The sequence below is a fragment of the Penicillium griseofulvum genome (assembly GCF_001561935.1).
Source record: "Penicillium griseofulvum strain PG3 chromosome Unknown contig_80, whole genome shotgun sequence".
Lineage (NCBI taxonomy): Eukaryota > Fungi > Ascomycota > Eurotiomycetes > Eurotiales > Aspergillaceae > Penicillium > Penicillium griseofulvum.
This window is the reverse complement of record NW_024467471.1, coordinates 4,149,209-4,176,037: the sequence shown is the minus strand read 5'-3', so window position 1 is coordinate 4,176,037 and position 26,829 is coordinate 4,149,209. Positions and strand designations below refer to the sequence as shown.

At 46.5% G+C, this 26,829-nt stretch overlaps 9 protein-coding genes across 9 annotated transcripts; 3 read left to right on the top strand and 6 right to left on the bottom strand.

Annotated features, from left to right (window-relative positions):
- Positions 1-6,351: 6,351 nt before the first annotated feature.
- PGRI_025110 (Aminoglycoside phosphotransferase) lies at positions 6,352-7,818 on the bottom strand (the record flags this gene model as incomplete). The annotated part of the gene is made up of 1 exon (XM_040790224.1): positions 6,352-7,818. One exon carries the CDS (start codon positions 7,816-7,818, stop codon positions 6,352-6,354), a length of 1,467 nt encoding a protein of 488 aa, XP_040647177.1.
- A 2,781-nt stretch (positions 7,819-10,599) lies between these two features.
- Positions 10,600-11,531, bottom strand: PGRI_025100 (GNAT family N-acetyltransferase; the record flags this gene model as incomplete). Its single annotated transcript, XM_040790223.1, has 3 exons — positions 10,600-10,635; positions 10,716-11,273; positions 11,418-11,531. 3 exons carry the CDS (start codon positions 11,529-11,531, stop codon positions 10,600-10,602), a joined length of 708 nt encoding a protein of 235 aa, XP_040647176.1.
- Positions 11,532-12,441: 910 nt separating this feature from the next.
- On the bottom strand, positions 12,442-14,954 carry PGRI_025090 (arrestin C-terminal domain-containing protein; the record flags this gene model as incomplete). Its single annotated transcript, XM_040790222.1, has 3 exons — positions 12,442-13,128; positions 13,188-14,251; positions 14,303-14,954. 3 exons carry the CDS (start codon positions 14,952-14,954, stop codon positions 12,442-12,444), a joined length of 2,403 nt encoding a protein of 800 aa, XP_040647175.1.
- A 1,514-nt stretch (positions 14,955-16,468) lies between these two features.
- On the bottom strand, positions 16,469-17,528 carry PGRI_025080 (uncharacterized protein; the record flags this gene model as incomplete). Its single annotated transcript, XM_040790221.1, has 3 exons — positions 16,469-17,191; positions 17,287-17,412; positions 17,463-17,528. The coding sequence occupies 3 exons, from the start codon at positions 17,526-17,528 to the stop codon at positions 16,469-16,471; spliced, it is 915 nt and encodes a 304-aa protein (XP_040647174.1).
- Positions 17,529-18,267: 739 nt separating this feature from the next.
- On the top strand, positions 18,268-20,022 carry PGRI_025070 (uncharacterized protein; the record flags this gene model as incomplete). Its single annotated transcript, XM_040790220.1, has 5 exons — positions 18,268-18,648; positions 18,798-18,905; positions 18,957-19,604; positions 19,658-19,790; positions 19,844-20,022. 5 exons carry the CDS (start codon positions 18,268-18,270, stop codon positions 20,020-20,022), a joined length of 1,449 nt encoding a protein of 482 aa, XP_040647173.1.
- Positions 20,023-21,578: 1,556 nt separating this feature from the next.
- On the top strand, positions 21,579-22,733 carry PGRI_025060 (PIG-Y family protein; the record flags this gene model as incomplete). The annotated part of the gene is made up of 1 exon (XM_040790219.1): positions 21,579-22,733. One exon carries the CDS (start codon positions 21,579-21,581, stop codon positions 22,731-22,733), a length of 1,155 nt encoding a protein of 384 aa, XP_040647172.1.
- A 318-nt stretch (positions 22,734-23,051) lies between these two features.
- PGRI_025050 (acyl-CoA thioesterase) lies at positions 23,052-24,218 on the bottom strand (the record flags this gene model as incomplete). The annotated part of the gene is made up of 2 exons (XM_040790218.1): positions 23,052-23,906; positions 23,958-24,218. The coding sequence occupies 2 exons, from the start codon at positions 24,216-24,218 to the stop codon at positions 23,052-23,054; spliced, it is 1,116 nt and encodes a 371-aa protein (XP_040647171.1).
- Positions 24,219-25,117: 899 nt separating this feature from the next.
- On the bottom strand, positions 25,118-25,627 carry PGRI_025040 (mitochondrial 37S ribosomal protein bS6m; the record flags this gene model as incomplete). Its single annotated transcript, XM_040790217.1, has 3 exons — positions 25,118-25,427; positions 25,495-25,526; positions 25,604-25,627. The coding sequence occupies 3 exons, from the start codon at positions 25,625-25,627 to the stop codon at positions 25,118-25,120; spliced, it is 366 nt and encodes a 121-aa protein (XP_040647170.1).
- Positions 25,628-25,849: 222 nt separating this feature from the next.
- PGRI_025030 (glycine decarboxylase subunit H) lies at positions 25,850-26,641 on the top strand (the record flags this gene model as incomplete). Its single annotated transcript, XM_040790216.1, has 3 exons — positions 25,850-25,985; positions 26,141-26,203; positions 26,328-26,641. The coding sequence occupies 3 exons, from the start codon at positions 25,850-25,852 to the stop codon at positions 26,639-26,641; spliced, it is 513 nt and encodes a 170-aa protein (XP_040647169.1).
- Between the last annotated feature and the right edge of the window lie 188 nt (positions 26,642-26,829).

Genomic DNA, 26,829 nt, shown 5'->3' with positions numbered 1-26,829 from the left:
GATGTCTGCTAGGATGTTGAGCAGAGCGACAGCAAACAGTTAGAGTTCAGTTGCAGTGGAATGTTCAGAGTGGACGGCTGGTCTCCACAACGACGGGGGTGGGACGGTGGAGGAAATGACGGTATGTATTTTGGTCCCCAATAACAGCGTAGCTCTTTCTGCACCCCAGTTGTACTATTTCAATCGGCCGATAGCCCTGAATGTCGAAGGTCAGATCGCGCCCCTATGTGAATTAATGCGAGGGGAAGTGTCTCAGTTTTCTCTTTCAAGATCACGGGACTATAATTGCCTTTGTAGGTTTAGCGTTGTTGCTAGGGGGCTCTAGGGCTCTTGGAGACCTTAGTCATTCGGACATCGATCGGAAACGCTAGATCTAAATAGGAATGGCTCAAAGAGATCCCATGTGACTCGGGTCCGAGCTCGGCCCAAGCCGAACTATTAGAACACGCTAAGTTATGTGATACATTAAGGGTCAAGGCATACTACTGTTCAACCCAATTTAAACTAGGCACCGTTGAGGCTTCACCCGGATACTACGGCAAACTATTATATATACTTTTTCCAGTCTCCACAACTTGACTTGCGGTGAAAAATAGGACAACGCCCCATTGCTGCTGGCCATTATTATTGGACTGCATTCTAAACTTGGGAAAGTTGAGCGTGTTATCTTAGGCTGCAACTTACATTTGTTTTTCCCTCTCTGGAATCCCGATCACCGACGCCAAGCATACAGTTGTATACATGTACGGAGTAATTAGGCTTGCTCTACTCCGTATGTTGTATATGTGGAGTGAACTGACCTCTTGTCTCCACACCCTACGATTGGGGCATTGTCGCACCATCGCCTGTTTTCCGACTGGGGCATGCTATTTCAAGGCCTCCTGACGTACAATCTACTTCACGTAGATCAACTCCTTTCAATGATTTGTTCGCCAGACCAGCTGCCCAGTTAGGAAATGTCTCTGATTACGGGTACAACGACGCAATCCTGCAGAGGATGGTTTGATTTTAATGGAACCTTTTTTTTTTTTTTAGTAAATCGCCAATTTGGTGGACCCTTGAGTATGTGTAGATTGCCTGATGATCTGCTTCTAGGTTTTCGGGACGGATTAAAATGAAAGGTGTCCATTGCATCAGGTTTCATCTATGGGGCATGGCTTCTGGAGTCTTCGATGAAGTAAAACAAAAAGCTTCTAGCCTTGTATACATTGCCCCTTTTCTTTTGACTTTTTTTATTCATTTAAATGTTACAAGTGTGAAAAGCCGTTTCCCGTATACCACAACAGCTCTCTGATCTTTTCAGTCTGTTGCCATCAACGTTACTACGTTGAGCGACCCTGGCCATGTTCTAGAATGGGTTACAGGGTTCCTTTGCCAAGACTTTTAAGAATAGTTCAATGTTGTGTACTCAAATGGTCTGATCGGATATACATCTGTTCTACTTTAAGATTAAATTATACATCCACAACCAACTCGGGATCTGGTAGTTACCCACCAAGGTTGTTATGTGGCGCAGGGATTAAGAGGCGAAGCTCCTTAATTCTTTTTCAAAACGATTAAGGAAAATCCCTCGGCTTGACTGTTAGAGCCTATCACCGGCTCCGACTGCCCAACGCGTCCTTTTTCCGCTTTTCCAAGCCCGATCTTGCACAATGTTACAGTAATCACAAGACTCTCATGATAATTCTCCGTGTTCGCCTGACTCTAGGACAAATTAAAAAAAAAAGAAGCAGTGCCAAGGTTGTGGCAAGTTGACTTAAGTTCTCTAGATTTAGGAGACTGCCGAAGGTATTCGTCTCATGCATGAAGATCCCGACTAGCGCCACGTGTGAATTGAAGAAGCATCAACGGCTGCGAGGAACCGTGTCGATCTCCCATCTACCCGATTTTTTGTTGACAAAGTCCCTTAAAAATTGAAAAATATTGATTTTAAAATACAACTAAATCAAATAAAAAAACAACTAAAAATGTTTCGGTACAAATTAAGGCCCTTTATGCAGGACCCGGGTGTTTTTGTTTAGTGGGGATGGTGGGGATGCCATGCAGTATACTCCAGGGCTCTCTCTCATCCTTATAGGAAAATCTCTTGGTAATTTTTCTAATTAATTATGTTTTATCTTTTTTTTTAAAAAAAAAAATTATTTTTCATTTGAACGTCTTATATCTAGTCGAGAACCTACATATTTTTCTTCTTTATAAAGATCTATATCTCCTTCAAATTACAACCACTCTTATACTTCCCTTGAAGCCAACTTCACAAATCTACAACCCCCCAGTGGGATCGAAATGTGCAACTTTTTCAAGAATTTCTACATATATTCTACTTGCTCCAATCCTGCCGCTCACTTCCTCCGCACCGAAATGGAGGGAACGAAAGACAATAGCACTTGCAACGACAGCCCACACGACCGCTTCATTGTGGTAGTGGGAAAATGTGTCCTCTGCTCTCGATGATTCTCATTTGTCAAGCCTCAGACCATTCGAAATAAAATTTTCACATCTGAAACTCGGTCAAGGGCATTTTCTAAAGTTTCTCATCCCGCGTTCTCCTGGCCGTTGTTCTTGGCGACTCCATAGGAACTATTCGGTACAAGCCGACCCTCCGACAATCGCGGCTCTCTGAGAAACATCTCAAATCATTCTTATGTGACTATGATCGACAACTTTCTAAAAGTCTGATTCTTTTATTTGAATTTGTGGGGCAGAGTGCTGGTTTAAACTTTGCTTTGCGGTCGACTGCGCTTTTTTTTCCGATTCGGATTCTTTTTTTGGTTTTTGTCTTGAGGTTTATTGGCTTTGCGAGCGTTTTATGGTTTGATTAGTATTTGGCCCTCTTGTCTTTTCTAGCGGGTACCTTGTTGGGGCGTCTGGTGTGTTTTCTATAACTATGAGATTTAGACGGGTGAGCCTTCGGATGGATTTTTGGGTCTTGATTTTCTTTGGGAGATTTTCTCCTACACTTCACTATTTTACTACATTTTTATTATGATCTGAGAGCTCTTTTTCTTCCCGGGGACAAGGTGAAAAAAATATATATATATATATTATACAGGCAATTTTCAATATACAATATAGTTCTTAAATCACATGCTTGATGAGATAATTGTACACGGAATGGATATATTAATATTCTTCGACTACTCTGACTGGTTCCCAACAACGTTCGGACCTAAATTCTTACAGATAGGCAATTCAATCCATTCAGTCTAGTCTCCAGGGGTCGCATGCACGACGTGGTTATTCTCCCTTCCACCACATTCCGCCATGCCCAGGCCAGGGGGAAAAGGGGGGTTCGCCCAATACCGTGCGGAAAGAAAACCGCCCAAAAAAAATTAGATAGAAAAATAAAAAAAAATACCCGATGACGACAATCGAGTGACTTGAGAGATATTTATGTAGGTACCTATGTCCTATGAGCGTTGAATGCAGGATTCATGTACCTAGTTCCCGCAGCAGGGGGTCACTATCTGCGGAATGTCCCCTCGTGCAGCTTCGGCTGGTCCGCTTATAACGGTTGGACGTTCTCCCCCGATCGAGTCCGTGCTTTCTCATGATAGGGCGCACGGAAGTACATATGAAATATTGGAATTCATTCTGTTGATATTACAGGGCATAATCCATGAATTCCTACAAAGCCAAGGACATGCAATCTCCGTTCCGGGGTCGCCGATTGTGGAAGTTGAGATTCAATATAGTGCAATACCACTCCCCCTGTAGGGATTCTATACTGTCTCCTTGTGTTTGCCCAATTTAAGTTCCTTTTTCATTCATACCGTCAATTTCACCCATATCACTACTCCCGTTTCCTAGAATTATATTAGTCCATGCGCCATGCATGATGACACGTGTAACTTTTGCAAGGGAGGGCAACGGTCAATAAAATATATATCGAAGGCTGCGGGACGTTAGGGAAATACTTAGGGCTTTGGTACCCGAGTAACCCGAGGTGGTGGATCCACGGCTGATAGATGGCCTTCCGAATTAGCCTTCTAAAAAGGACCGGCGGTCCACGAGTCCGTCCAGGGGTGTGAATCAACTACATAAGTTACCTACATATGTAGGTAAATAACTGACTATAATGTAGAGATCTATCGACTTCAATTCGAATACTAATTCCTTGAATTACAATATACAATTGAATTCAGAAAACCCCGGGAACCTGGAAATGTGCTCAGTCCGTTTCACACATGCATATTGCCCAATTCCCCTTTTCTGTGTACGCTAGTTCGAGGCTTTTCCGGAAATGAACCGACTATTAGAGTTTCCTTTTCCTTTTATTTTCCCTTCTCGAAGTCCGTGCGTATAGACTATATTCAATATATGCTAGGCCGCTGCGTTGTTCTGTATTAATTGTTTGCTTGGCTTCGGATTATCATAGGCTGTGAATGATATTGTGTGCCGTGTCGAGTGCTTATTGGAAACTGTATAGAAGAACCCGTGCAATAACAAACAGCGATATTAGTACTGTACATATCGGGATAAGCACAACGTACGTTGTACAATTACCGAAAGCCAAGTCTTATTATGCCACTGAAGATTATGGAAACCATGCGGACGGCTCAATCGGGTAAGTGGCACGGATAATGATCTATGGGAACTAGGCCAAGATCCAAAGTGGTTTGTATATAATATACTTCTTTATTTTATTTTTGTGGCTTTATTTACCAAGCCTACAATATATATCATGACTCTGTATAGCCTAAATATATAGAAGTCATATACAAAGCGTTCCAGCTTAACTAACGTGGCTTGTTCTTTTTTCACATGTTCATAAATACCATAGCTCAATAGTCCAACGCCCGGGGCGCGGATAATCACGGACGAGGCTGGTGCTCGGAGCTTGGTAGTCATAATAGTCACACTGGCAACATATCTACGGAGTATCATTTCCACGATTGAGCCACCGACAGGGGTCTCATCCTTTTAAGGAAAAAGTTTTCCGCATCTAGACCGGTATGGCCTAGTGGCCTAGAAAACCTGATCGAGTCGGCATACCTGAATATCAATACCTAAATAGAATAAGATAAAACAGGTTGCGCATACCAAGTACTCCGTACTTGTTCCTACTTGATTTGTTCTCCTATCGGATATTGTGGCGACAACTCAGTTGCGTCGGAAACCATGCGATTCGTTGATATAACGGGTCATATGTTATCGCTGGATAGTTTTAATTGGACCCTTTTTTTTTTTGACGAAACAGTAATCTATTTCTACGGCTGGGGCTGAGATCTTTTATGATCTTGTAGAATTCTCTTCAATTAGACTAGGTCTTGTGCATATACCGAAGGTTGTGCCCCGGCAAGTAGAATTTAAGGAGAGGATAACCCCAAAGGGTCAAGGAGGTAACAATTGATTGGTTTCCGAAAAGACCAGCATCTGCAGCTTAATCACCCGGTTCTAATCCGGAACCACGTGCTTTCACTCATTTGCGACTCCACGTTTTACACTGTGGATAATATGTCTCCCGATGTGAACCTTATTAGGGCGTAATATCAGTTCCAGCGTCCTGTGATCCGAGAAATATGGTCAAGCTCGACATAAGAGCCAAAAACAAAAGCCCAGTATCAGCGGCTTTGACAGCTTGTGTGTGAATCAAGTTACAGGGTGGAGTCCCGAAGCCACAACCGGTTACATACCCACACCCCTTCCAGGACCCCGGGAGGCTCGTGCTCAAGATACGTACCGCAGTCAAGATCGAGAATGAATAATGGAACTAAGGGATTTAGTGGCAGTGGGGGCGAATCCCGGCACTTCTACCAATCTGAACTAGCTGAAACGTCTGGTTTCAGGTTCCGCCGCTGCCGGATCCGAATATTATTGAACATCAGTTGTCTTGTCTAGCACGGAGATGAGCCCGCCTACAACGTTATATGCTAATACCTTACATACATAAACGGTGTAGATTATCAGTTTGTAAGACATACCATACAAACCTCGCTATGTTGTAAAGCAAGAAACTCTACTAAACCTGAACCATGATTCATATATCTGGATATGCCTCTAGAGGTAGGTAGGGTAGCCATATCTCAAAAAATATATCTCATTGAATTTAAACGACCCCCAATCGTATAGATGCATCAGCATCAAGGTGTGTCGCGGGGTAGGATACAGTTTCGTCAGCATGTCTAAACACCCAAACAGAAGCGCCGGCGTGATTCATACGACACGCAATAATTCCTCACATACTGGTAAAGCTCAGCACAACCGAAACATATCATTGCAACCTACGATCCTTAGCCGCCCTATTCCAATCAGTGGTAGAAGGATAGTGTCTTGGCATGTTGTGGATCATTGCTAGCACATAGGTTCTTCTTGAGTACAACGTGAAAACCTCCTAGAACAACCAAGCAATCATTCCACCCACTCGTCCTCGTATGCTCGAGTATACTCATCCGGGTCCCAAGCAAGAGGTCTCGTGTCCATCTCTTCAAACTTCAGCTTTACACATTCATCTATGTAGTCCTTTTCTTTGGGTGTCAAGAGATGAAGCCTCTCCTTCCAGAAATTGTCAGGGTCAGAGCTCTGAGTCGGTCCAAAGAATCGCCGGTCAATTTTCTGCCAATAGATCGAGTCGAATGAAAAATTATTTCGTGCGGCATACATAATCCAAAAGTTGCCGCTCTCCCAACTATCTCGCATTGGGCCAGAGAGACGCTGAGTCTCCATAAGTTGACCGGCGTGGATTGCCTCATTCTCGCAATCGTTCATGGCTTGAAGAAATGTTTCAAGTCGCTTATCGTATTGTAAACACCAGTCGTCGAGGCCTTTAGACCAATATTCCGGCTTTTCGAGAAGAAGCCACCAAGGCGGTGCATGGGAAAATTCGACAGGGGCAGTATATGTAAACTCCCAGTCTACCACTCCAATAATATTCTCAGCTTCATCGACAAGAACATTCTCTGGTCGAAAGTCATCACACCAGATTGGAAATGGGCCAGTCTCATGATGTAACCATTTCTCTCTCAATTTCTGATCTCGAATGAGTCTTCGGAAGAGAAGTCGCGCCACAAATTTTCGCCGGCAGTCATCCTCCGAGTCAATAGAATCGTTCCGTTGACTTATAAGGTGTGAAAGCTGCAGTTCCGCCAGTGCGTCAAAGTACGACGATGATTCAGAGTATGTGCTATTCGGTATTTTCGATCGAGGTACTGTTCCCAGTTGCACGACCTCATTCATAGAATATGATAAGGGCCGTTTCAACACCTTCCATGTCTTATTTTCTGGGTCAAGCCCAATAGACCCTATCTTATTGAGAGTAATAATAGACAGCGCAAGAACGATTTTGGCCAATTTTCTGTAAAGGTCTCTCAGCCTGACTATGTTGAGGTTGAGATTTAGAACTGGACGGACGGTTGGATCTGATTCGGGACCCTCAAGAAGCCTGCAGATACTCTGTTTGTGCTCGATATATTCCATGATGATAAAAGGACCTAGGTTTGCGGGACTCTCTTTCTTCTGTTCCCAGTGAGAGATAGAAGGCACCGGAATCGAAATTTTTTGTGATTCTTGGCTTTGCTCCAAAATGAACTGCATGACCCTGACTTCATTGTGGACTTTCTCTTCGGGAAACATGATAATACCAGGGAATGGAAACCTGATAATAGCGGTGGTACTATCGGTAAATACCATCTGAAAGCAGACATTGAATCCACCTAACGGGAAGATATCAAACTCGCACCATTCCCGAGGATAAAAATGCGTTGCAAGAAAGCGGCCAACTGCATTAAAGGGGTCATCTTCCTCGAGATACTTATACCAGCGTTTGTAGATAATCGTCCCTCTTTTCCAGGCTTGGTCGTAAGCAAGACGTGGTTTCATTGTAGGTATAGAATCATCAAAACACGGAGGTACAACATAGACCCTTATGGAGCCAACATAACAAAGCTTGGATCCACATTCGGAATGCCTTTATTCCGATATAAAAGACTACCAAATTTTATTTGAAGGCCATTAATTTCGGTTTTTGGATTGTATATAACATATGTAGTTTAGCGGGCGAGCATTACTAGTAGAAACCGGGTGTCCATAGTCATTCCCATCCCATTTGGCAACTTTCTAGGCAACCAATCACGTTAGTATAGCAAGTATCGCCAAGTACCGGGATTTGCTTCTATGAACGGAGTACACTTATCCACTGAGCCAAGTACACTATTAAAAAAAATCCCATGACCAAAGATAAATGCCGGGACGTTATTGCTTGGATGTGAACGCCGAGTCGTTAGCCTTGGAAGGCCCGACGATCTGCTCCATTTTCGCGAGTTAGCTCCGTGAGAGTGGAGTTCGACTTGTTTCATGCAGGGGGTTTAAGGTGTGTGTGGGCATTTCATGTGTTTTGTGTGTTAGTGTGGGCGAACAACTTTCCAAGGCTAGCGGCTGCCGGGATACCCTGCAGATCATGCGCCTGGAGATGATATTACCTTTTCTTTCGTAAAACACGGCAGATAAATATAGAGTATAGCTGTGGTGTGGAGAACATTTTAGGCGAAGCATTGACCGTAACACTACAGGGCATACCGCATTCCAAATCGCATAAATATCTATCTACATATGTTGTAGGCATATAATCATACGCTGTGGTCATTATCAATGCCGAGGTACATAGTATGTAACAAGACAAGAATAGTGGGCCACTTAGGCCATGTCCTTTTGGATGTCCTTTTAACGATGTGCCCTCTCGCTGTTATATGTTGTAGCTAGAATGACAATAATAAGCCATAGAGATGCGGCCAACAATGGAAAATAGTACAAAGTAGACATATTGTGGTTACTCTGAGATGTACAATACATGTCGAGATTAGAATGACTTTTTCACGCATAGCCAGGGACAAGAATAGTCAGCCGTATGAGCAGCCTTGTGATATCTTTTCAGTGGTCTCCTCAGATATCATTCTGTTTAGCTACCTTGGCAGTTTTACAGGTTGACGGCAAGACAAAGCAGAAAAAGGCTTTCCGAAATGGATTTTTCCAAGTATAGCCTTTGATTGATAACAACATTAAAACAAACAACCTTGGAAGCCAGTAGCAGTACATAAACATGAAAGAATAGGAGATAGACAATATATCCACCTTGGATATCATAGAACAAGAGTACAAAAACAAAGCCCCACGCCCATGTAAAACAGCCCAAACAATCCACCTTTTACCTAACCCCGAGCCTAGAAACGCACCTCAGGCCGAATAGCAAGCCTCTTCGGCACAAACGGCGGAGGAAGAGGACTATACCTCGGACAAGGCTTGCACGAGACCTTCCCTTTCGAGGGAAACGGCAAACTCGGTAGATCATTAAGATGTAAACTCAGAATCGACGAGGCTCTCTTCCGATCAAATATTTGACTTTTGCGTTTCCCGGAGTTGGACCCTAGTGTTGATGCCGAGTGTGTTGGTGTATGGCCTGGGATATGTTGCGGCAAGCAGGACACTGTTATTAAACTGCGAAGATGATAGAATGATTCTTCTTCTAGTTCTTCTAGTTCACGTATAGGTGCTGCTAGTTGGGGCTCTGATATGGGGGCAGCAGTCGGTGATGAGGCGCTGTTGCTTGATGTATTGCTCACGGTAGCTGCAAGGGCGGCTAAATGATTGACGATCTGGTCTGTTTCGTCGTGGTGTGTTCCAGGTAGATGTGGTTCTTCTTCGAATTCATGCTTTTGGGACGTAGCTGAGGAAGTGGAAGCCTTTTCCGTGTCTGATCTTCGTCGTCGGATCCATAATTTTCGTAGTAGAAGGAGAAACATGATGACGATTAAAAGCAACTAAAGTAAAGTCAGCATATCTAAGGTATGGGTAAGCCCTAGGAGGAGTACGCACAGCTCAAAAAGATAGTAAAGGTAATGACCTTATCCGAGTCCAAAAGCGTCGTCCCCAGGCCCTTTGCTGTGATCCAATGTCGATCAAATCTAGGCGTTCCTTCTACGTATTAGATATATATATCATCGATCAACGCACGAGCCTGGGTGTAGCGAGTGAATTTCCAAGGAAGGTACTAATCAGTCCGGCAATATTCAAACTAGACTGGATCTGAAACATCTCCCAGAACCTGGGATGGTCGCATATTTCCCGGGAAACCAGGCCGTTAGAACTTAAGCATATTACCTTGAACACGACTGGATAAGCTTAAAATGTGGATACAGGGACTACTGCCCCTCTTGTCTAGGTGCAGCAATATAAACAGATCAGCATGCAAGCATCCTAGCGTGGAGAAAGATCCGATTGAAGAATTGATGGGTCATTTCCTGGGTTGCATTGTTGCAAACGGATGGATTTGTGTGGAAGTGCATCTCACAGATCATCATGGTATTCCATTGCCGCGAAAATTAGATTTGATAGGATTGGAGCCTCTTGACCCGTTTGTGGATTAGGGTGGGATGGATCTGATCGTTGGGGCTGGTTTACAACGGGGCCGGAGTTAAGATTACCAGGAAAGATTTGCCCCGTACGGAGTAGTTCGTTGCTAGATATGTGAAATCCTTTGATTAAAGGACATCTGTTCACATTTCTTTGAATATCTTTGCGGATTCATGACGTACTCACGATTCGGTCAGGAACTAAAATCATAATATGGCCCAAACATCTCAAGTCATAAAAGCCAAAGCAACAAAATCACTCTGCCCTCGGATCCCGGACCATGCAGTACAACTATCAACAATCAAAATTAGCAACAACCCAAACGAATCCCGGACCCGGGACCAAACACCACACAAGTACAATGTACATACCATGCACGCATCCACTCCATCCCGACACTCCATCTCCTTACTCATGTGAAAGCCCATACGCTCATAGATGGCCACATTGGGCACGCTCTTTGAGCTCTCGAGATAGCACTTGACCCCCTCAGCATCCGCCCTTTTTGTAACAGCCTCAAACAACAACTTTCCAATGCCCATACCCTGCGCCTTGGGGCTAACGGCAACAATGTTACAGAAATAGTAACCGCGCGGATCATCCCAGATAGCAGCCTGCGCCTCGGCCTGCCGCTCTTTCCAGATCCAGTACCTGTTCGTGCGGAGCCCGCCGCGGCCAAAGTAGCGAATGTTGTTGAGCAACTGGCTGAATGATAGGGTCCATGATTGGAACCAGGAGTACCAGCTCTCTGGTTCCGTGGGCGGGTGGGGCGCTAGCCAGCATGACACGCCGAGGATTGGATTTGAAGTTGGGGGGCTGTCGGATTTGGAGTCGGCACATTGAGCTTCTTTTGCGACGTGGAATAGTGCGTTCTTGATTCCCCAATGACACCGTGCTGCGAGGGAATCGTGGTTTCTTTTCTTGTTGAACTATACGTGGAGTTATCCCTCAGAAGATGTAACTGCCGGCCAATTTGACCGCGTCACGAGAGAGATGTATGTTAGTCTGGTGTTTAGGAGTAGATGGATGCCTTGTTTCTGTTTTTGGTAGCTGTCTCTCAACACGCAACGTACCTTGGATGAATCAAAGACCCACTTGAAATAAGGATCGTCTGCAAATGCATGCTGAATTACTTCAATAGCACCGGGAATATCTGCCTCGGTGAGAGGTACGACTTCAACAGCCATAATGACAGTTTGGAGGTCTGTATGGTGGATAAATCTCCGGATGCAAGAATCGGATGTTTTGAAGAATGGGGTTGTCGAGGATGAGCCAGAGCCGCGTTGTGCTCACTGAATATAGTCAGAATTGTTCATTCTTTGCTTTTGCCAGTCCATCTATAGCGCGTATGCTAACTCACCTGTTCACTTAAGTGTGAGCCAATCAGCGCAGTCCGTCTCAAAGGCTCCGAAGTACGCCAAAAGACCCTGTAGAATCTAGCTCTGTATTTCGCGATGATTTGAGCGAAGTCTAGGTGCTTAATAAAAGAGACAAAGGAAAGAAAGAAGAAAAAGCCGTGACTGTTGCAGAAGCAGACTAATGTGGGGAGGGCTAAACCGGGGAAGGCAGTTCGATGCGCTCCCAGAGAAGGGTCCACTACCCACAGGGCTGGGCACACCTTATCGCTGACACATCAATTCTTATCTCCCGAGGTCCCTGGAGGGAGTAAAGGGCTACTCCCCTTGGAAGTTCTTTTACGATGGTTCTTATTTCAATAGTTCAATACTTGATCATAGTTCAGTCTACTACATGTGTCCATATAAGATGTCTGATAAATGACCAATTTCGTCCTTTGTCCCCAATCATAAAAAGTCCAGTATTAACAACCGAAAAGGAAAGCCGATCCTGCATCAATCATAAACAAAGTTCTGTGGAACGGAAAGAAAATAATACCAAATGTAACACCTGAGAGAAGGAGACGGAGAAGAAGAATAACAAGAGCCGGACTTAGATTCAGACTCAGATCTAAAGAATAGATAGCATCGCTGGAAAACATTGTGCCCAACACCAATCCCGATATGAACAGTAGCGTAAATTCATGATTCAGACCTCGTGATAACTCGTTGCTTTTTCAAGAAGGACTCAAAAGAGGCCATATTACTGGAAATAGTCTTCGATTCGCACCCATTCGCGGGGGACATCCATGCTGCGGTTCACGCGTCCACCCGGCGTAAGGGGTACGTCAACGCGGCCACGGCCGCGGTCATCATCCTCGTTTTCTTCATAGAAAGATAAACGGGAGAAATAATCCTCGAGAACGGCCTCTCGGTCGTCCCCGACTATGCTATTATATTCTGGAGGTGGGGTGACAAGGGGTGGCGCGGGAGGGACTTCATCGAAAGCTGGGGGCGCGTAGGACGGCGCGCGGAGGAGATGCATTGGGCGAGGTGGAATGATTATGTTGCGGTCGTTTGGTGGCGTAGCAAGGTGCGCTTGTGGCGGTCGGGCGAGACCGCCAGAGTCATTCGTGAAACTGCGAGAGAAGTTGTGGCCCGTTGAGCCACGGCGGGCAACGGTTGCTAGTGCGGGGTTGCTGTCTTCCCGATCAGATATCGCCGGGGCGATGACCTGCTCTCGGGGTGCGAGGGATGCTCCGGGGCATCCGCATTCAAATTCTTGGGCCGGGGGAGCGGGTTCTTCGGCTGGACTTGTGTAGGCGGGTAGGTAGATGTTGGCCTGGGTGGCCTTGCAGGAGAGGATGTGGAATGGAGAGTCTATGGAGATTTCAAAGTGTCTTCGTTTTGTGGGGTCTCTTTCATCAACCTTTGATAGACGGAGGACAATCTGCGCCGATCGGTTAGTATCACTATGACATGAAGAAAGGAGGAAGAGGTTCGACCTACTTTGATCCAGTGGTTGATCTGAATATTCTCGTATGTGGTATCGAAATGCAACCGCTGACTCTCGTCCCGGCCCTTCATTTCATGGCAACTTGGCAGTTGCACATTGAATTCCATCTCAGTTGGACCAACGCCAGAATCATTAGAGAGATTGCCTAGCAGATTCGTCCGATTTCGATCCACAATCTCCTGCCCCCTTGCGGCAGCAGCACGGTGGTCCCAATCAATGCCGCCCCCTGCTGTAACACGCATGGAGCTGCCGGGGTACGTGCTCACACTGGACGAGTCTGCTCGTTTTTCGAAAAGCAACACCTTCTTTGCTGGTTGCAACCGGTGCACACTCTTATCTGCCGTCCAATGCTGTATATTCTCCGTCACATAGACCTTGATTCGGTGGCACTCTACTTTCGCGAGTGGGGTCAACTTGAACGCAATCGGGATTTGCGAGCCTAGCGGGAAGGACTTCCCCGAGATGACGATGTCATAGTGAAGCTGGTCTTCCCAGTTCCGCGAAATCGCAATTGGCTCGACTTGCTCCAGTGAACCCTCGGCAGGGGTACGAATCACGGGGACTTCCATGGCACCGAGGAGATTGGGTCGAAATGCGCCTGACCGCTCCACCATTGCTTCCAGGTCGTACTTCACAAACCCCAGATCCGTATTGATCGTCTCTGGTAATGATCCATCGATTGGGAATTCGAAACTGTATAAATAATCACCTACAGGGAACATGCGGTAATTGCGCTGGGGTTGGGGTTGGGAAGTTGGTGGTTCGTTCTTGCTGAAGCTGCGTGAATGCCCACGGTTGGCTTGGAGAGAAAGACGTTTAACATCCCTAGTGGTTGGCAAGGCAAGTGTGGCGGCGGAATTGCGATTTGAAAATAGTTCTCGGGTTGTCATTGTCACCCCCTCCTTTCCCGGTACAGATGATATCGGTTTGGCATGCTGATAGTAATGTGCGCCATAATCATTCTGCATGAGCGCAGTGTCACCGTGGTTGAAATAGACCACACCATGTGTGAAGAGATCCTTCTTGTCATGGAAGTGAATCTTCTTAGGGGGGATACCTAAACAATGTCAGCGTGTTGGAGGTATAAATTTTTTATGTAGCTTCATACCATCTGGCCAATCTGTCTGGGCATGACCACGGAAGCAGATTGAGATCTTCTTGATCTTGACACATTTGGTAACCTTCAAATGCATTTGTCCCCGCAGAATTGCGGACTTTTTACTGCTTGGGTCTTGTTGATCATAGCCCTGCAAGTAAAGAACGGGTTCGGTGAGGGCAATGCCGACAGAAATGCCACTCCCCGTAGCTACGATTTTCTCATTTCGCAAGGGAGTGAATGGAGGGGTAGTATCGGGAGTCAAAGTGTGTTCGGAAACTGGGCGAGGCAGCACCTCGGTAGATGACGAATCCGATCGCATCTCGTCCTCCAAGTTGGCCGATGTCGGCGACAATATAATTTCCGAAACTGGTCGTACCCTAGGACGTTGCGAATGTGTTTGAATTCCCGACGACCGCAAGCGAAGGAATCGCTTTGCGTTTTCACGTGGACCCGCCAGCTTTTTGAAGATTGAGTCCCGACGACTCCGCGGGAAGTGCCTCTCGTTTTCGATACACACGGTACGAGCCGACCGTGTGATGAGATTGGAGATTGATACTCCTAGTGACGGAGGTCCTGTGAACTCCGAGGGCGGGGTGGGGTTGCTGGAGGCTGATCGCGAAGATAACTGCGCTGGTAGAGGGAGGATATTAGCACCCATCATCGTGATATTGTCTTCTTGGGCATTCCGGAGAATCCCAACTCTGTCTGCATAGGTATTATGTTGCCAAACTGGGCAATCTTGGAAGGGCTCAAACGGTGAAAAGGGAATACAAAGTGCAGGGAATGTGCAGGACAGACTTTAACATACCTTCGATCTTTAATCTTGTGCGATGTTATTCTGATCCCTTGAATCCCTTCAAGCAAGGAGACTGTAGGAAGATGGAATTCTCGGGGGTGTGCTGACTTCACAAGTCCACTCCGATCATTATGCAGATCTCTCTTTTCGACGTGTAGGATTGGCTGCCAAGGTAATTGTGGTTCTCTTTTCTTTTTTTTCCTCCCTTAATATATGATTTGAATCTGGTAGTAATATGGGTAAAAAGTTCCGTATACAAAGGTGTAACTACTTAAACTAAAAGGAATATCTACGGAAAACATAAAAAAGAAAAAGAGATTAACTCGATGACAACACCATTGAAAAATCTGGGGGGAAAAAAAAGAGGAGCCCTCTCATATCCGGCGATCCGAGCCATACGTTTCTTACGGGTTTGGTTCGGTATTTGTGGAGAAATGCATTTTTGGGTCTAGAAGTCGGATCACACGGCCTATAACTTCCTTTGGCTAACGCCCCTATCTTGGCCTTGAGAGAGAGAGAGAGAGGAGATGCGGGGGTAATTGTATTCACACTTTGATCTGTATATATGTATGTTGTAGAATTGGAGCCTTATCTTCATATCTGTATACCTTACTATAGGGCTACCAGTAGAGTGTTCATGGATGTGAATGGTTCGGAAGATAGACCCTAAAGAAGGTGATCAGTTGTAGTTCGTCACTATCACCTATGGGGGAGTAGACATTAACTATATAGCGTGACGACATTACCATCTTCATATATGACATCATCAGCCACACTTTGCCTAGACTTAAGATCTATTTCGGGAAACAATTTCCTCTTTCTCCAGGGATCAACCTACGTCACTTATATAATCTATTAAAGCCCCAAAAGGGAGAAATCCTTCCAGGTACAGAGAAACGTTCCGACTCTCCTTTTTAGCGGTCCTCACAGCTCTGTGTTACCGCTTGCCCTTGGAAGCTGCCAAGCTGTGGGCCTGGATTATGGTTTCATCTTTGAAAGCACTCTGTACTTGTGAGAACTTACGCCTTTTTCTACCCAGAGACATTGATTCTCTATTCGAACCATACTTCTAGACTTGTTTGGAATTACTTGTCTGGAACTACTTGTCTGGAACTACTTGTCTGGAACTACTTGTCTGGAACTACTTGTCTGGAACTACTTGTCTGGAACTACTTGTCTGGAACTACTGGCTACTAAATGATTCAGTGATGTTCCACAGAATCTACCCAGTCAGGAGCCTTGAACCTGAGTAACAAAATATTGCAGTTCACGAATGCTTTAGTACCACTCCAGATCCGAACACATACAGATCTAGTATACTCCCAAAGTTCCCCTGGCCATTGTTCTCATCCTGTAGATCTCATGCCCCTTCATTTTCATCAGTTGAACCAATTATCATCTAGCTCATTAACATTCATCAGGCTGTCCCCCTCCAGCTGGTTGAAGTCCCCGCCATTCTCCCCGAAATTATCAGTGTCCATGAACAAATCGTCGAAGTTTGATTCAGCGGGCCCCATGAAATCCTCCCCGGAGTTACCCTGTCCTAGGAAAGTGCTGTCGTTCCCCTCTGTCTTCTGTAACTCCATATCAAATGCACCACCGCCAGCAGGGACATCTGAAGTATTCCCAGGTTGGGTGCTTAACCTGTCCGCACTAGTAGCGACAGGAGCTGTAAAATTCGACCCAGATAGGAACGCTTGATTACCCATGTCATCATCGTTGAAGTCTAAGCTAAGACCAAAATCATTTGTGCCTCCAGTGTCATTGAGGACTGAATCAAAGGTGAGATCTTCATTAGGTCCGGGGAATGATTGATCGGGAACAGCATTGTCGCCTTCTTTTTTGACAACTACATCATCGCCCGATTGGGTGTCGGGCTTGATCTCGGCCGGAACTGATTGGCTCGAAATAGCCGCTTCCGATTTAGGCATGGTAGGTTCAAGCTCTGTGTCCATTTCGACTTTCTCAGTCAAGGGAGGTTGATCATCGGGTTCAATCTTTTGATTCACATCGCTCATTGCCACATCTTCAATGGGCTGAGGAGCGGCGCTAGTGGCCTTGAGAGCCTCATAATCCCTTTCCAAAAAGGCTTTGGCGATGAACTGTAAAGTGTTAGAAAAAGAAAAGAATAAAAAAGGAGTTTTTTTTTTTTAAAAAAAAAGCAAATATTAATCTATTTGAGATGATTTGTACTCACAATTTGCTCTGATAGGTTATCTAGGGCATTTTGGAAACTATCGTGATACAAGGGGATGGATCGTTGTAGGTGGATTCTCGATGGCATAGAACCAGATTTGCGGAACAAACGACTAGTATCAATAAGCTAGAAGCTGTCAGAGATGCCAAGAACAATGTTACAGATTCAACGCTTACTGTCCGCTCTATTATGCTTGAAAGCTCAGTGAGTGAGTCAGGATTTGAATAACTTGTATAGGCCATGGTGAAGAGGTGAGTGAATATAAGAATTACAATTCAAAGAGAAGGAGAAGGAGAAGGTAAGAATTTGGGAAAAAAGTGACTAAACCTATTGGGGTAAAGTGTCCTCCCCCCCACCCCTAGCGGTTAACTTCCTCCCTTTACTTTGCTGTTCAGTTCTTTTTTCTTTCTATCCTCAACTTCTTTTTTTTTTCCTCCCTTTTTTTTCCTTTTCTCTTTTCTTTCCTGTTTGGCTTTCCCCGTAAAGGGATTTGCATGCTTTGATTTTCTTTGAGCTTTCTCAGCCTCGTTTTGTTGGGCATTCTACCTCCCAACGCGCTTTGTATCGTTTCAAACAATCTCCGACCGCAGCTTTATCAGGCCACAGAAACACTTCCCTAGTTATTCTACTGGAGCTTCATTGAAAACAAAAAAAAAATTCCCCCAAACCACCACCTAGGTTTCATTTCGGTGTCTCTTTTACCAGCACTGTTTATACCCGGTGCTCTTTGTTTCTCCATCTTAGGGTCTTTCTTATTGGACTTTTTCCACCTTGGTCTCCGCTGCCTCCTATACCACATATATTTTCCCAGTCTTATTTGCGATTGTGGCTTTCAGCGACGCTCTGCATTGTCTCAAATTCTGAATTTGACACACCTAGCACTGGGCTCTCCCAGTCTGACATTTAACTCCAACTTCCGCATCAATCACTTCTTCTGATCGCCTTTGGGATATATCCGTATCTTTTCAAAAAGCAATCACAATGGCCGAAAACGCTCAAGCCTCGGCTCCGTCTTCTCTCCCTCCCGCGCCTCAGTCCACTGTCGGTCAAAATCAACAGTACGATACTCCTCAGGGCAACGGCCAGGGCAACCAGTCCCACATGCCCCCGCCCCCGCGCCCTCCTGTGATCATTCCCCAAAATACCAACCCGATTCCTACCGCCATGACCTCTCCCATGTCTGGAGTCGCTATGATGTCCCCAACAAGTGCTGGTGGATATGTCCGCCGAGCGGCTCCTGAACCAAACAAGAGAGCCCTGTATGTGGGTGGGCTAGATCCGAGGGTCACTGAGGACATCCTAAAGCAAATCTTTGAAACCACTGGCCACGTGGTCAGCGTGAAGATCATTCCTGACAAGAATGTAAGTTCTCCTGACAGGCACCCCCCTGCATATCAGCACCCCTCCCCCTGAGTTACAGTAATGGCCCCTAGAGCTGTTATCTGTGATGTATATGCTCTTTGTTCAGTCCTTGATAAAGTATTGGTAGCTGACTATTTTACTCGCCACAGGGACAATTCACCACCAAGGGCCACAACTACGGTTTCGTTGAGTTTGACGACCCAGGTGCGGCCGAGAGGGCCATGCAAACCCTGAATGGTCGCCGAATCCACCAATCGGTAGGTTTTCTCTTGTTATAGGTACCGCGTGACTGTGTCTAATTATTGCAGGAAATTCGTGTCAACTGGGCGTACCAGTCCAACAGCACGAGCAAGGAGGATACTTCTAACCACTTCCATATCTTTGTCGGCGACTTGAGCAATGAAGTCAACGATGAGGTGCTGACTCAAGCATTCTCTGCTTTCGGTTCAGTATCCGAAGCACGTGTGATGTGGGATATGAAGACTGGTCGCTCCCGTGGATACGGCTTTGTTGCTTTCCGCGATCGCGCAGAGGCAGACAAGGCCCTCAACTCGATGGATGGTGAATGGCTTGGCTCTCGTGCCATCCGTTGCAATTGGGCCAACCAGAAGGGTCAGCCTTCAATCTCCCAGCAGCAGGCCCTGGTTGCTATGGGAATGACGCCTACTACTCCTTTCGGACACCACCACTTCCCAACCCATGGTATTCAGAGCTACGATATGGTTGCTCAACAGACTCCCCAGTGGCAGACTACTTGCTATGTGGGCAACCTCACCCCGTATACCACCCAGAACGACTTGGTTCCCCTGTTCCAGAATTTCGGCTATGTCCTTGAAACTCGACTCCAGGCCGATCGTGGCTTTGCATTCGTGAAGATGGATTCGCACGAAAATGCTGCCTCTGCGATCTGCCAACTGAACGGTTACAACGTCAACGGCCGACCTCTGAAATGCAGTGTAAGTTATTGCTAGTTTAGGAAGCCTAGGCTTATGTTTACTGACTATCGCAGTGGGGTAAGGATCGCCCTCCTACCGGCCAGTTCGACAACTTCTCTCCCCAGCAAGGCAATGCTGCCCCCTTCAACAACAGCCCTGTTGGTTTCTTCCCTCAATACGGTGGTCCCGCAAATCCCATGAATCAAGGTAGGCCTAGTATTCCTCATTCTCTCTTGGCATTTGCTTACTGGTAGAAATAGGTCCTGCCCCTGCTGGTCGAGGCTGGGATCAACAACCCAACAACTTCAATGGACCTGCCATGGCTGGCCAGGGCTACGCCCAGGCAGGTAATGCCGGGGGCTATGGCCGTGGCCAGCCCATGTCCCCGTCCGGCAACTGGGACCAGTCCAACAACTTCAACGGAGGCTACCAGGCGTAGCTCGGTTTATGACCTGTCTCCAGTCGGTTTGCTCACATGCGACACTTTGGGCATTTGCTCACAGAACTAAGTTTATTTAACATCCCTTCTGTGTTTCTTTCCATAGCACCCTTCTACAATTCCCCCTCACCGTTGATATTTTCTTTCTTTTACTTAAATTGAGTGGATTTTCAAGCGAGCAAGTTGCTTTTGTCTGAAACGGAATTTGTGTGTTGCGCAGCCATACCCCACGTCCACTACGTTGATTCGGTTTTTCTTTATTTATTCCTTTTTTTCTCTTTTCTTGAAGCGTGCCTTGTGATCAAGGGTTCTTGGACTTTTGGCTTTGCACGCCTCCGAATAAAAAGCGACCTCCCTACTCTTCACCCGCGTATTTGGACTGTTGCCATCTTGTTTTCTTTTAGCTGTTTTATCATTCGTGTATGTGTTGTATCAGATTTGCTTTCCTGTCTTTCCTTAGGCTCGCCTTGATACTCATTTCCGCTCAAATGATTTTTATGGGCCGTGGATTTCTCGGTTGACCTGGTCTGCGAGTATCCGTATATGCTGTGATGAATTTTCTGGGAATATGCGAACACTGATCTTTTTCCTAAGTATCTCTCTTGCTGGCGTTCTAGCCCAGATACCAATTTGCCTTTTGCTACTGCATTTTGCCTTTTCCTTAAACTCGTTACCGATAGTATTTCCTTTCTTTTTTACATGTATATCATGTATGATGTACAAAGCAGAAAGTTGCATGATATCCTCATAGGCTCCTAGGTGAAACTGAACATGCTGTGTTATGCTCTGCGGGGCATTTGAAGTCAAACCAGCTTCATTGTTATTATTCATTGTATCGTTGATTGGTAAACTGCAGCTCTTTTCTCGCTGCATGTGTATGCAGTGTGACAATGAGATATATGGCATGTTTTAGATGCAATAGGCAATGCACATATTCCCACCTTTTCCCTTGTACCTAGGCTGGAAGTCAGGAGGCTCATTTACTAAGTATACAGCTACTAAGTATACAGCTATATATGGATATGTAGGTATACATTCACAAGAATTTCATTTTAGGCGTTTTGTTATTTCATCTTCTGGTTATAACAGGGAAGAAGGGAGAAGGGAAAAGACATCATATAAGGCAATGTCTCAGATTATCCCAAGCCAACTGGATTGAATGATTAAAATTATCTGGGTGTATGAGCTAGGTAGTTAAACATTGTAAGTTCTACTCATTCACTCTAGGACCAAGGGGAAGTATATCAAGGGAGTTGATATGACAACAATATTATACAAATCATTTTATATTCGCCTTAGAGACATAATTCAACGCTATTTAAGGGCGTTATGCCAGTGCTGCCCAAGTGGTATTGCAATATACACCTGTGCAGTTTCATCGATGCCTGCCTGATATTGCAGGCTACAATGACCCTTCTTTAGGTAGTTACGGTCTTACCCATGCAGGTAAGACATTTGCAATGCGAACAAAAATACCAAAAAGACAATCATAGACAGTTCATGGGTTTTACCCACGATTGATCGAGCTGATGTCCCAGCTCCCGGTTCCACTCGCAATGGACGATGATGAAAGAATCGCGGACTTGGCGGTCCACGAACCATCTCCTCGCACGCGATCAACCAGCTCAAGTAGTGGCCACAAACGAAACATTTCGGGCTCCCTCCTCTCGAGACTTTCCTTTCTTCGCGTGAACCAGGCACAGACCTCCCTGGACCGAAACATGGACCACGATGGCGACGAAGACCTCCACTCCGGTATGCCGCAGAGCACAGGCAAAGGAGGAACAACCAGCAGCCGGGCAATGTCTGCTGCTCTCGCACAACACCGAACGCGCCGCCGCCGTGGCTCCCTCCGAAAGACTGCATTGTTAGGCACCAGGCTCGAATCACGCGACAAAAGAGCCACCGCCAAAGCCGCCGAAGCCCTTGAAGCCCTCCGCGCAGAACCCAGCCGCCTCCCTGCCGCCAACCTACAAGCGGCTATAAAACCAACAGATCAAAACCCCTCCGATAATGGGCCTACAAGATACTCGTCGCGCGAGAGCGAGGCCTTCGACCGCGACGATACTCAACAGCCGGCCTGGTTCCACGCGGCAAATACCCAGAAACCCATCCGGCCCTCAATAAGTCGGCGACGCCAGGGCATTGCGCAGCATAACCTCCAAGAACCAGCTACTGACGACGAGGACCTCATTTCCTTCCCTCATCTCCACTCGAATTCAAATCATACGGGGGCCGGCACAGGTGCCAGCCCCAAGATCGGCTCCGCAACTGGTTTACACATCTCCCCACCATCTTCCGGCTCAGGCTCGTTCTACTCGCTCCAACCTCAGCCCGAACCGGCATACCTACCCGTCCACCGACACAAATCCTCGCCACTGGTCACACACCCGGTTGAGATGAAGAGCAGTCCCGATGTGGACGTGGATTACTCTGAGACAGAGTGGTGGGGCTGGATTATACTGATTGTGACGTGGTTGGTATTTGTTGTGGGCATTGGAAGTTGCTTTGGGGTTTGGAGTTGGGCTTGGGATGTCGGGGAGACGCCCTATGCGCCGCCTGAGTTGGAAGATGATCCTACTTTGCCGATTGTCGGCTATTATCCTGCACTTATCATCCTCACAGCTGTCATGTCTTGGGTTTGGGTTGTTGTCGCATGGGTTGGTATGAAGTACTTCAAGCATGCTAATATATCCGGAGAGGATATTTGATTTTCTCGTCTTTTGTTCTAGCGTGTATCATATTTTAATACCCTTCTTCTTGTGAGCATTATAATCGCATATTTTCAACAATACTGCCTTTTTCTTTTGGGAATAGGCTGACTATGTATATATTGATATCATTCGATGGCCAATAGGCTGCAGAAATGTTACAACTATATTACCACCACTGCGATGTCAGTTTCTACACATAGGTATAAACATGGCAGGAATTATTTCCAGCAATTGATCTTGTTGCCATAGGCCCCTCCGTGCGACCATCTAGTCTATAAGCTACTTATGTATGTATATATGAAGAGCCTTTATAAATCACAAGTTTGCAACCTTCAGCTTCCTCAAGCGCAACATACTATCCTGCAATGATGTCGCCACCAGCGTCCCATCAGGGCTCCAAAGATGACTTTCATGCGTCGCCCTATTCTCCCCAGCCCGAGGTGTCCACCCCTCCTGCACGAACCACTTCATAGGCAGCTCGCTCACACCGCTAACGTCGTTATTGTCAATTCTCTCCCAATCAACCATCCGCAGAGCGTCCCCATGCTGATGCACGATAACCGTAAGCGTAAGACTCGCCATCTCAGCCCAATGTTTGATCCCTAGCGCGCGCGGAATCAGAAGAAGCGAGTTCTTGTCACTGGAATACATATGCGCACACGCATACAAGTTATCATATTCCCCCTTCTCTTCCCTCTCCCGGATCTGCGCCAAGCTCGCAGTAGGATCCTCGTCTGGTGATCCTTTGAGCCGGTACTGTGTTAGCTGGCGATACCGCTCAGGATGCTGCTTGATATCCTCGGAGATGTTGTAATCCTTCATGTCGGTCTTGCGCACGTCCAGACCAGGAAAATCGTGCTCAGAGATATTTCCCTGCCGCACAGCATCGATCCACCATTCTGCGTCCACACTGGGACTAGGAGACTGATCTTCTGGCCGTTTTGCCGAAAGGATTGAATTGAAGCGCGTTTGTGCCGATGTCGGCTGGTGCTGGAAGGGATGCTGCTTCTCATCACGCTTGAAGGAGCATATACACGAAAAGCAGATTCTGCCTGCTTGACGTGCATCGACGGCTCGTGTGCTGTACATGAACCCATCGCGGAGATGTCGCACTGTGTACACGTATGGTGTGTCGAGCCGTCCTCCTAGGATGAATGTGCCTGTCATATCCTGCCGGTACGTCAGTCTGAGTCTCGGGACAATTTATGTGTAGCATCTTACGTGAATCACAAACCCCTGGCCGACGGTCTTGGACGCCGCATAGGCTGATTGGGCGTAGACATGTCCGCCGAACGAGCGTGTTCCCTGCCCAGGATTGTAAGGTGTTGCTAGCGAGCGGAACCGCTCAATCTTTTCTGACTTAGTGGTGTCGGAATGCGAGATCAAGGTATCTTCGAGTCGTTGAAGCGCCATCAACTCAATAAAAGAATGCGGGGACATTAGCTCGCCATCATTGTCCAAGGCCCCGCGTTGCGGAGACATAGCGTGAAAGAGGCAAAAGGCGTTCTGGTCTAAATTTCTTTCCCCTCCAAAAGATACAAAATGCGCGAAGCACTTGCTTGTCACGATAAAGTGAATTGTTTTGCAGGCGGATGGCAGTCCGATAAACAATAGCCGCCCCTGGATTTGATGATCCTCCCCGCAATTGTGGTATATGAGATTTGGGGCTAATGAACCAGGCTTTGTACAGTCTGGTGCTATTTAAAGAGAAACCTGTAGGATGGTACTGTAGTGACGAGAGGTGGTGGATTTGATAATGGATGTATGGGATTGGTACCCCGGACCAAGAGACGGGACTAGCCGGTGCCTCGGCTTGTCAATTTGAATCACACGTAACTACAGCCCTATGATCGTGGACATTCAAAATGGGATAGTTTTGAACAAAGTAATTGCATAATTTCTGCATAAATCGGTTGTCTATGTATATATCAATAGGATGCTTAATCTGAATTCGGTCTTCGGGATTCATCGGGTAAAGGAAATGCATTTTGGCTGAGTATTTTACTAGGGTCTATACAAATCGAACAATGACGGCGATAAGGCGCTGAATCTTGATCGATATAAATCGAAATAGGGAGACATATGTTGAGTGTTCCTATCGGTTGCACGATTTGCTTGCCATGCCGTTCCATCTTTCATGGAGGACCGAGGACCGAGGGGCGTAGAGAACACGAATTGTAGTAACAGCCACAAAATAGACTTGTAGATCAAACTGGTATTTTGTACAATATGCGCCGATTGTGATGATAGGCTCAAGTGGCAGTTCCCAATGCCTGTGCCATAATAATACAAAGAACAAGAAGCAAAGTGCTGAAATCCAAATCCACGCTTTCAAATCTGATATCAACAAATCAGACTTTCGTCCAAAAAAATTGCATCAATTAAATCTGTTCAGTAATGGTGGAAACGTTGTTCCACTCGACCTTGCCCTGGATATCCTTGATCTCCTCAAGCTTGTCGCCCAGTTTGACCACGGAGAAGTTGATCATACGCGGGTCAAGACCGAGAGTACGGCGGATAGATGACTGAACAGAGCCGGAGGAGTCGAAGCGCATGATGAAGTGGTGACCTTCCGTGTATCGGGCCTGATGCTTTGTTGTGACCCTGGGCAGGCGGAAGGAGCCCCAGTTGGTATAGCCGCGAACGACGCCGCCGGAACGAATGACCTGAGTACCGGCGTTACGGGCGATTCTGTAGTAAATATGTATATTAGTATTCGATTGGTTTAGATGGAGCGAAAGTGTTGATTCAGACGTACTCTCGCACCTCGTTGAGGCTGCCCGGGCGGACCTGTTACCAGAGCGGTTAGTGAATCCAGACATATTTTTAAAGTCAATATGACAGTTCCATTGAAATCAAAAACTTACAATGGCAATTAGTTCGTACAACATGGCATCGAGGGGTGGCGCGTACTAGAGACTGTAATGGGGCAATGCCATTTAAAGCCAGCAAAATCCGACGAGGTTAGCGCGTTGCTTATCAGCGATCTTGGCATTTCGTTATCGGGGAAACTCCGCCGGAGAAGGGCATCACCTTCTTTCCCTTCTACTTAAACTCTCCCCTCTTCCTATTTTACTTTCCACACTTCCAATTCCTTTCCTATATACCTCAAAATGTCCTCTATCGCTCGTGCCTTCCGCCCCTTTGCTTCCAGGGTTCTTACCCAGAAGCCTCTTGCCTCCGCCTGCCAGGTTTCGCCTGCTTTCCGTTTCCCGCGGGGAACCAGGAGCTTCTCTCAGAGCCCTCTCTGTGAGTACAACGAGCCCCCCAGTGCTGTCAAACGCTGTTCAGGACGGTTTATAAGACCCCTGGACCGGCGCTGACACACCACAACCCGTCAAACATGCTTCCTGGAGCTTCATGATGTCACATTTTACTAACCGCGCGCCAATTCGCAATTATAGCCCAGCTGAAGAAGTACACAGAGTCGCACGAATGGATTGAGCTGGCCGATGGCGGCAAGACTGGTTAGTTTACTACCATCCCGATCAATTGGTCCCATGCACCTACCTTCGACCCATTCAACCCATATGGCCTTCCATGGTATACAGAATATGGAGCAACGAGATAACTGACCTACGCTGTCTACAGCCAAGATCGGCATCACTGAATACGCCGCCCACTCCTTGGGTGATGTCGTCTACGTCGAGCTGCCCGAGGTAGACCTCGAGGTCGTTGCCGGTGAGCCCGTCGGCGCCGTCGAGTCCGTCAAGTCCGCCTCCGATGTCCTCTCCCCTGTTGCCGGCAAGGTTATCAAGGGTAACAGCATCCTCGAGGATAAGGCAAAGACCATCAACGAGAGCCCCGAGGGTGAGGGATGGATCGCTGAAATTGAGGTCGCTGATGTTGCTGAGCTCGATGCGTTGCTCGATGAGGCTGCCTACAAAGAGACTATCGATGCTTAGATTTGAAGAGTGTAAAGACTGATTGTGATTCGTGGTTTATAAATGCTGCCTGCTGGACGTGGTGAATTTCTTTTTCTTCAAGTGTGATGTCATATTGTCATGTATGTGACCGATTTCCTTCAACGAGAGCGTTTAGATTCGTCGATCCGTAAACGGATTGATATACTGTTCAACAAGATTTTTGTACA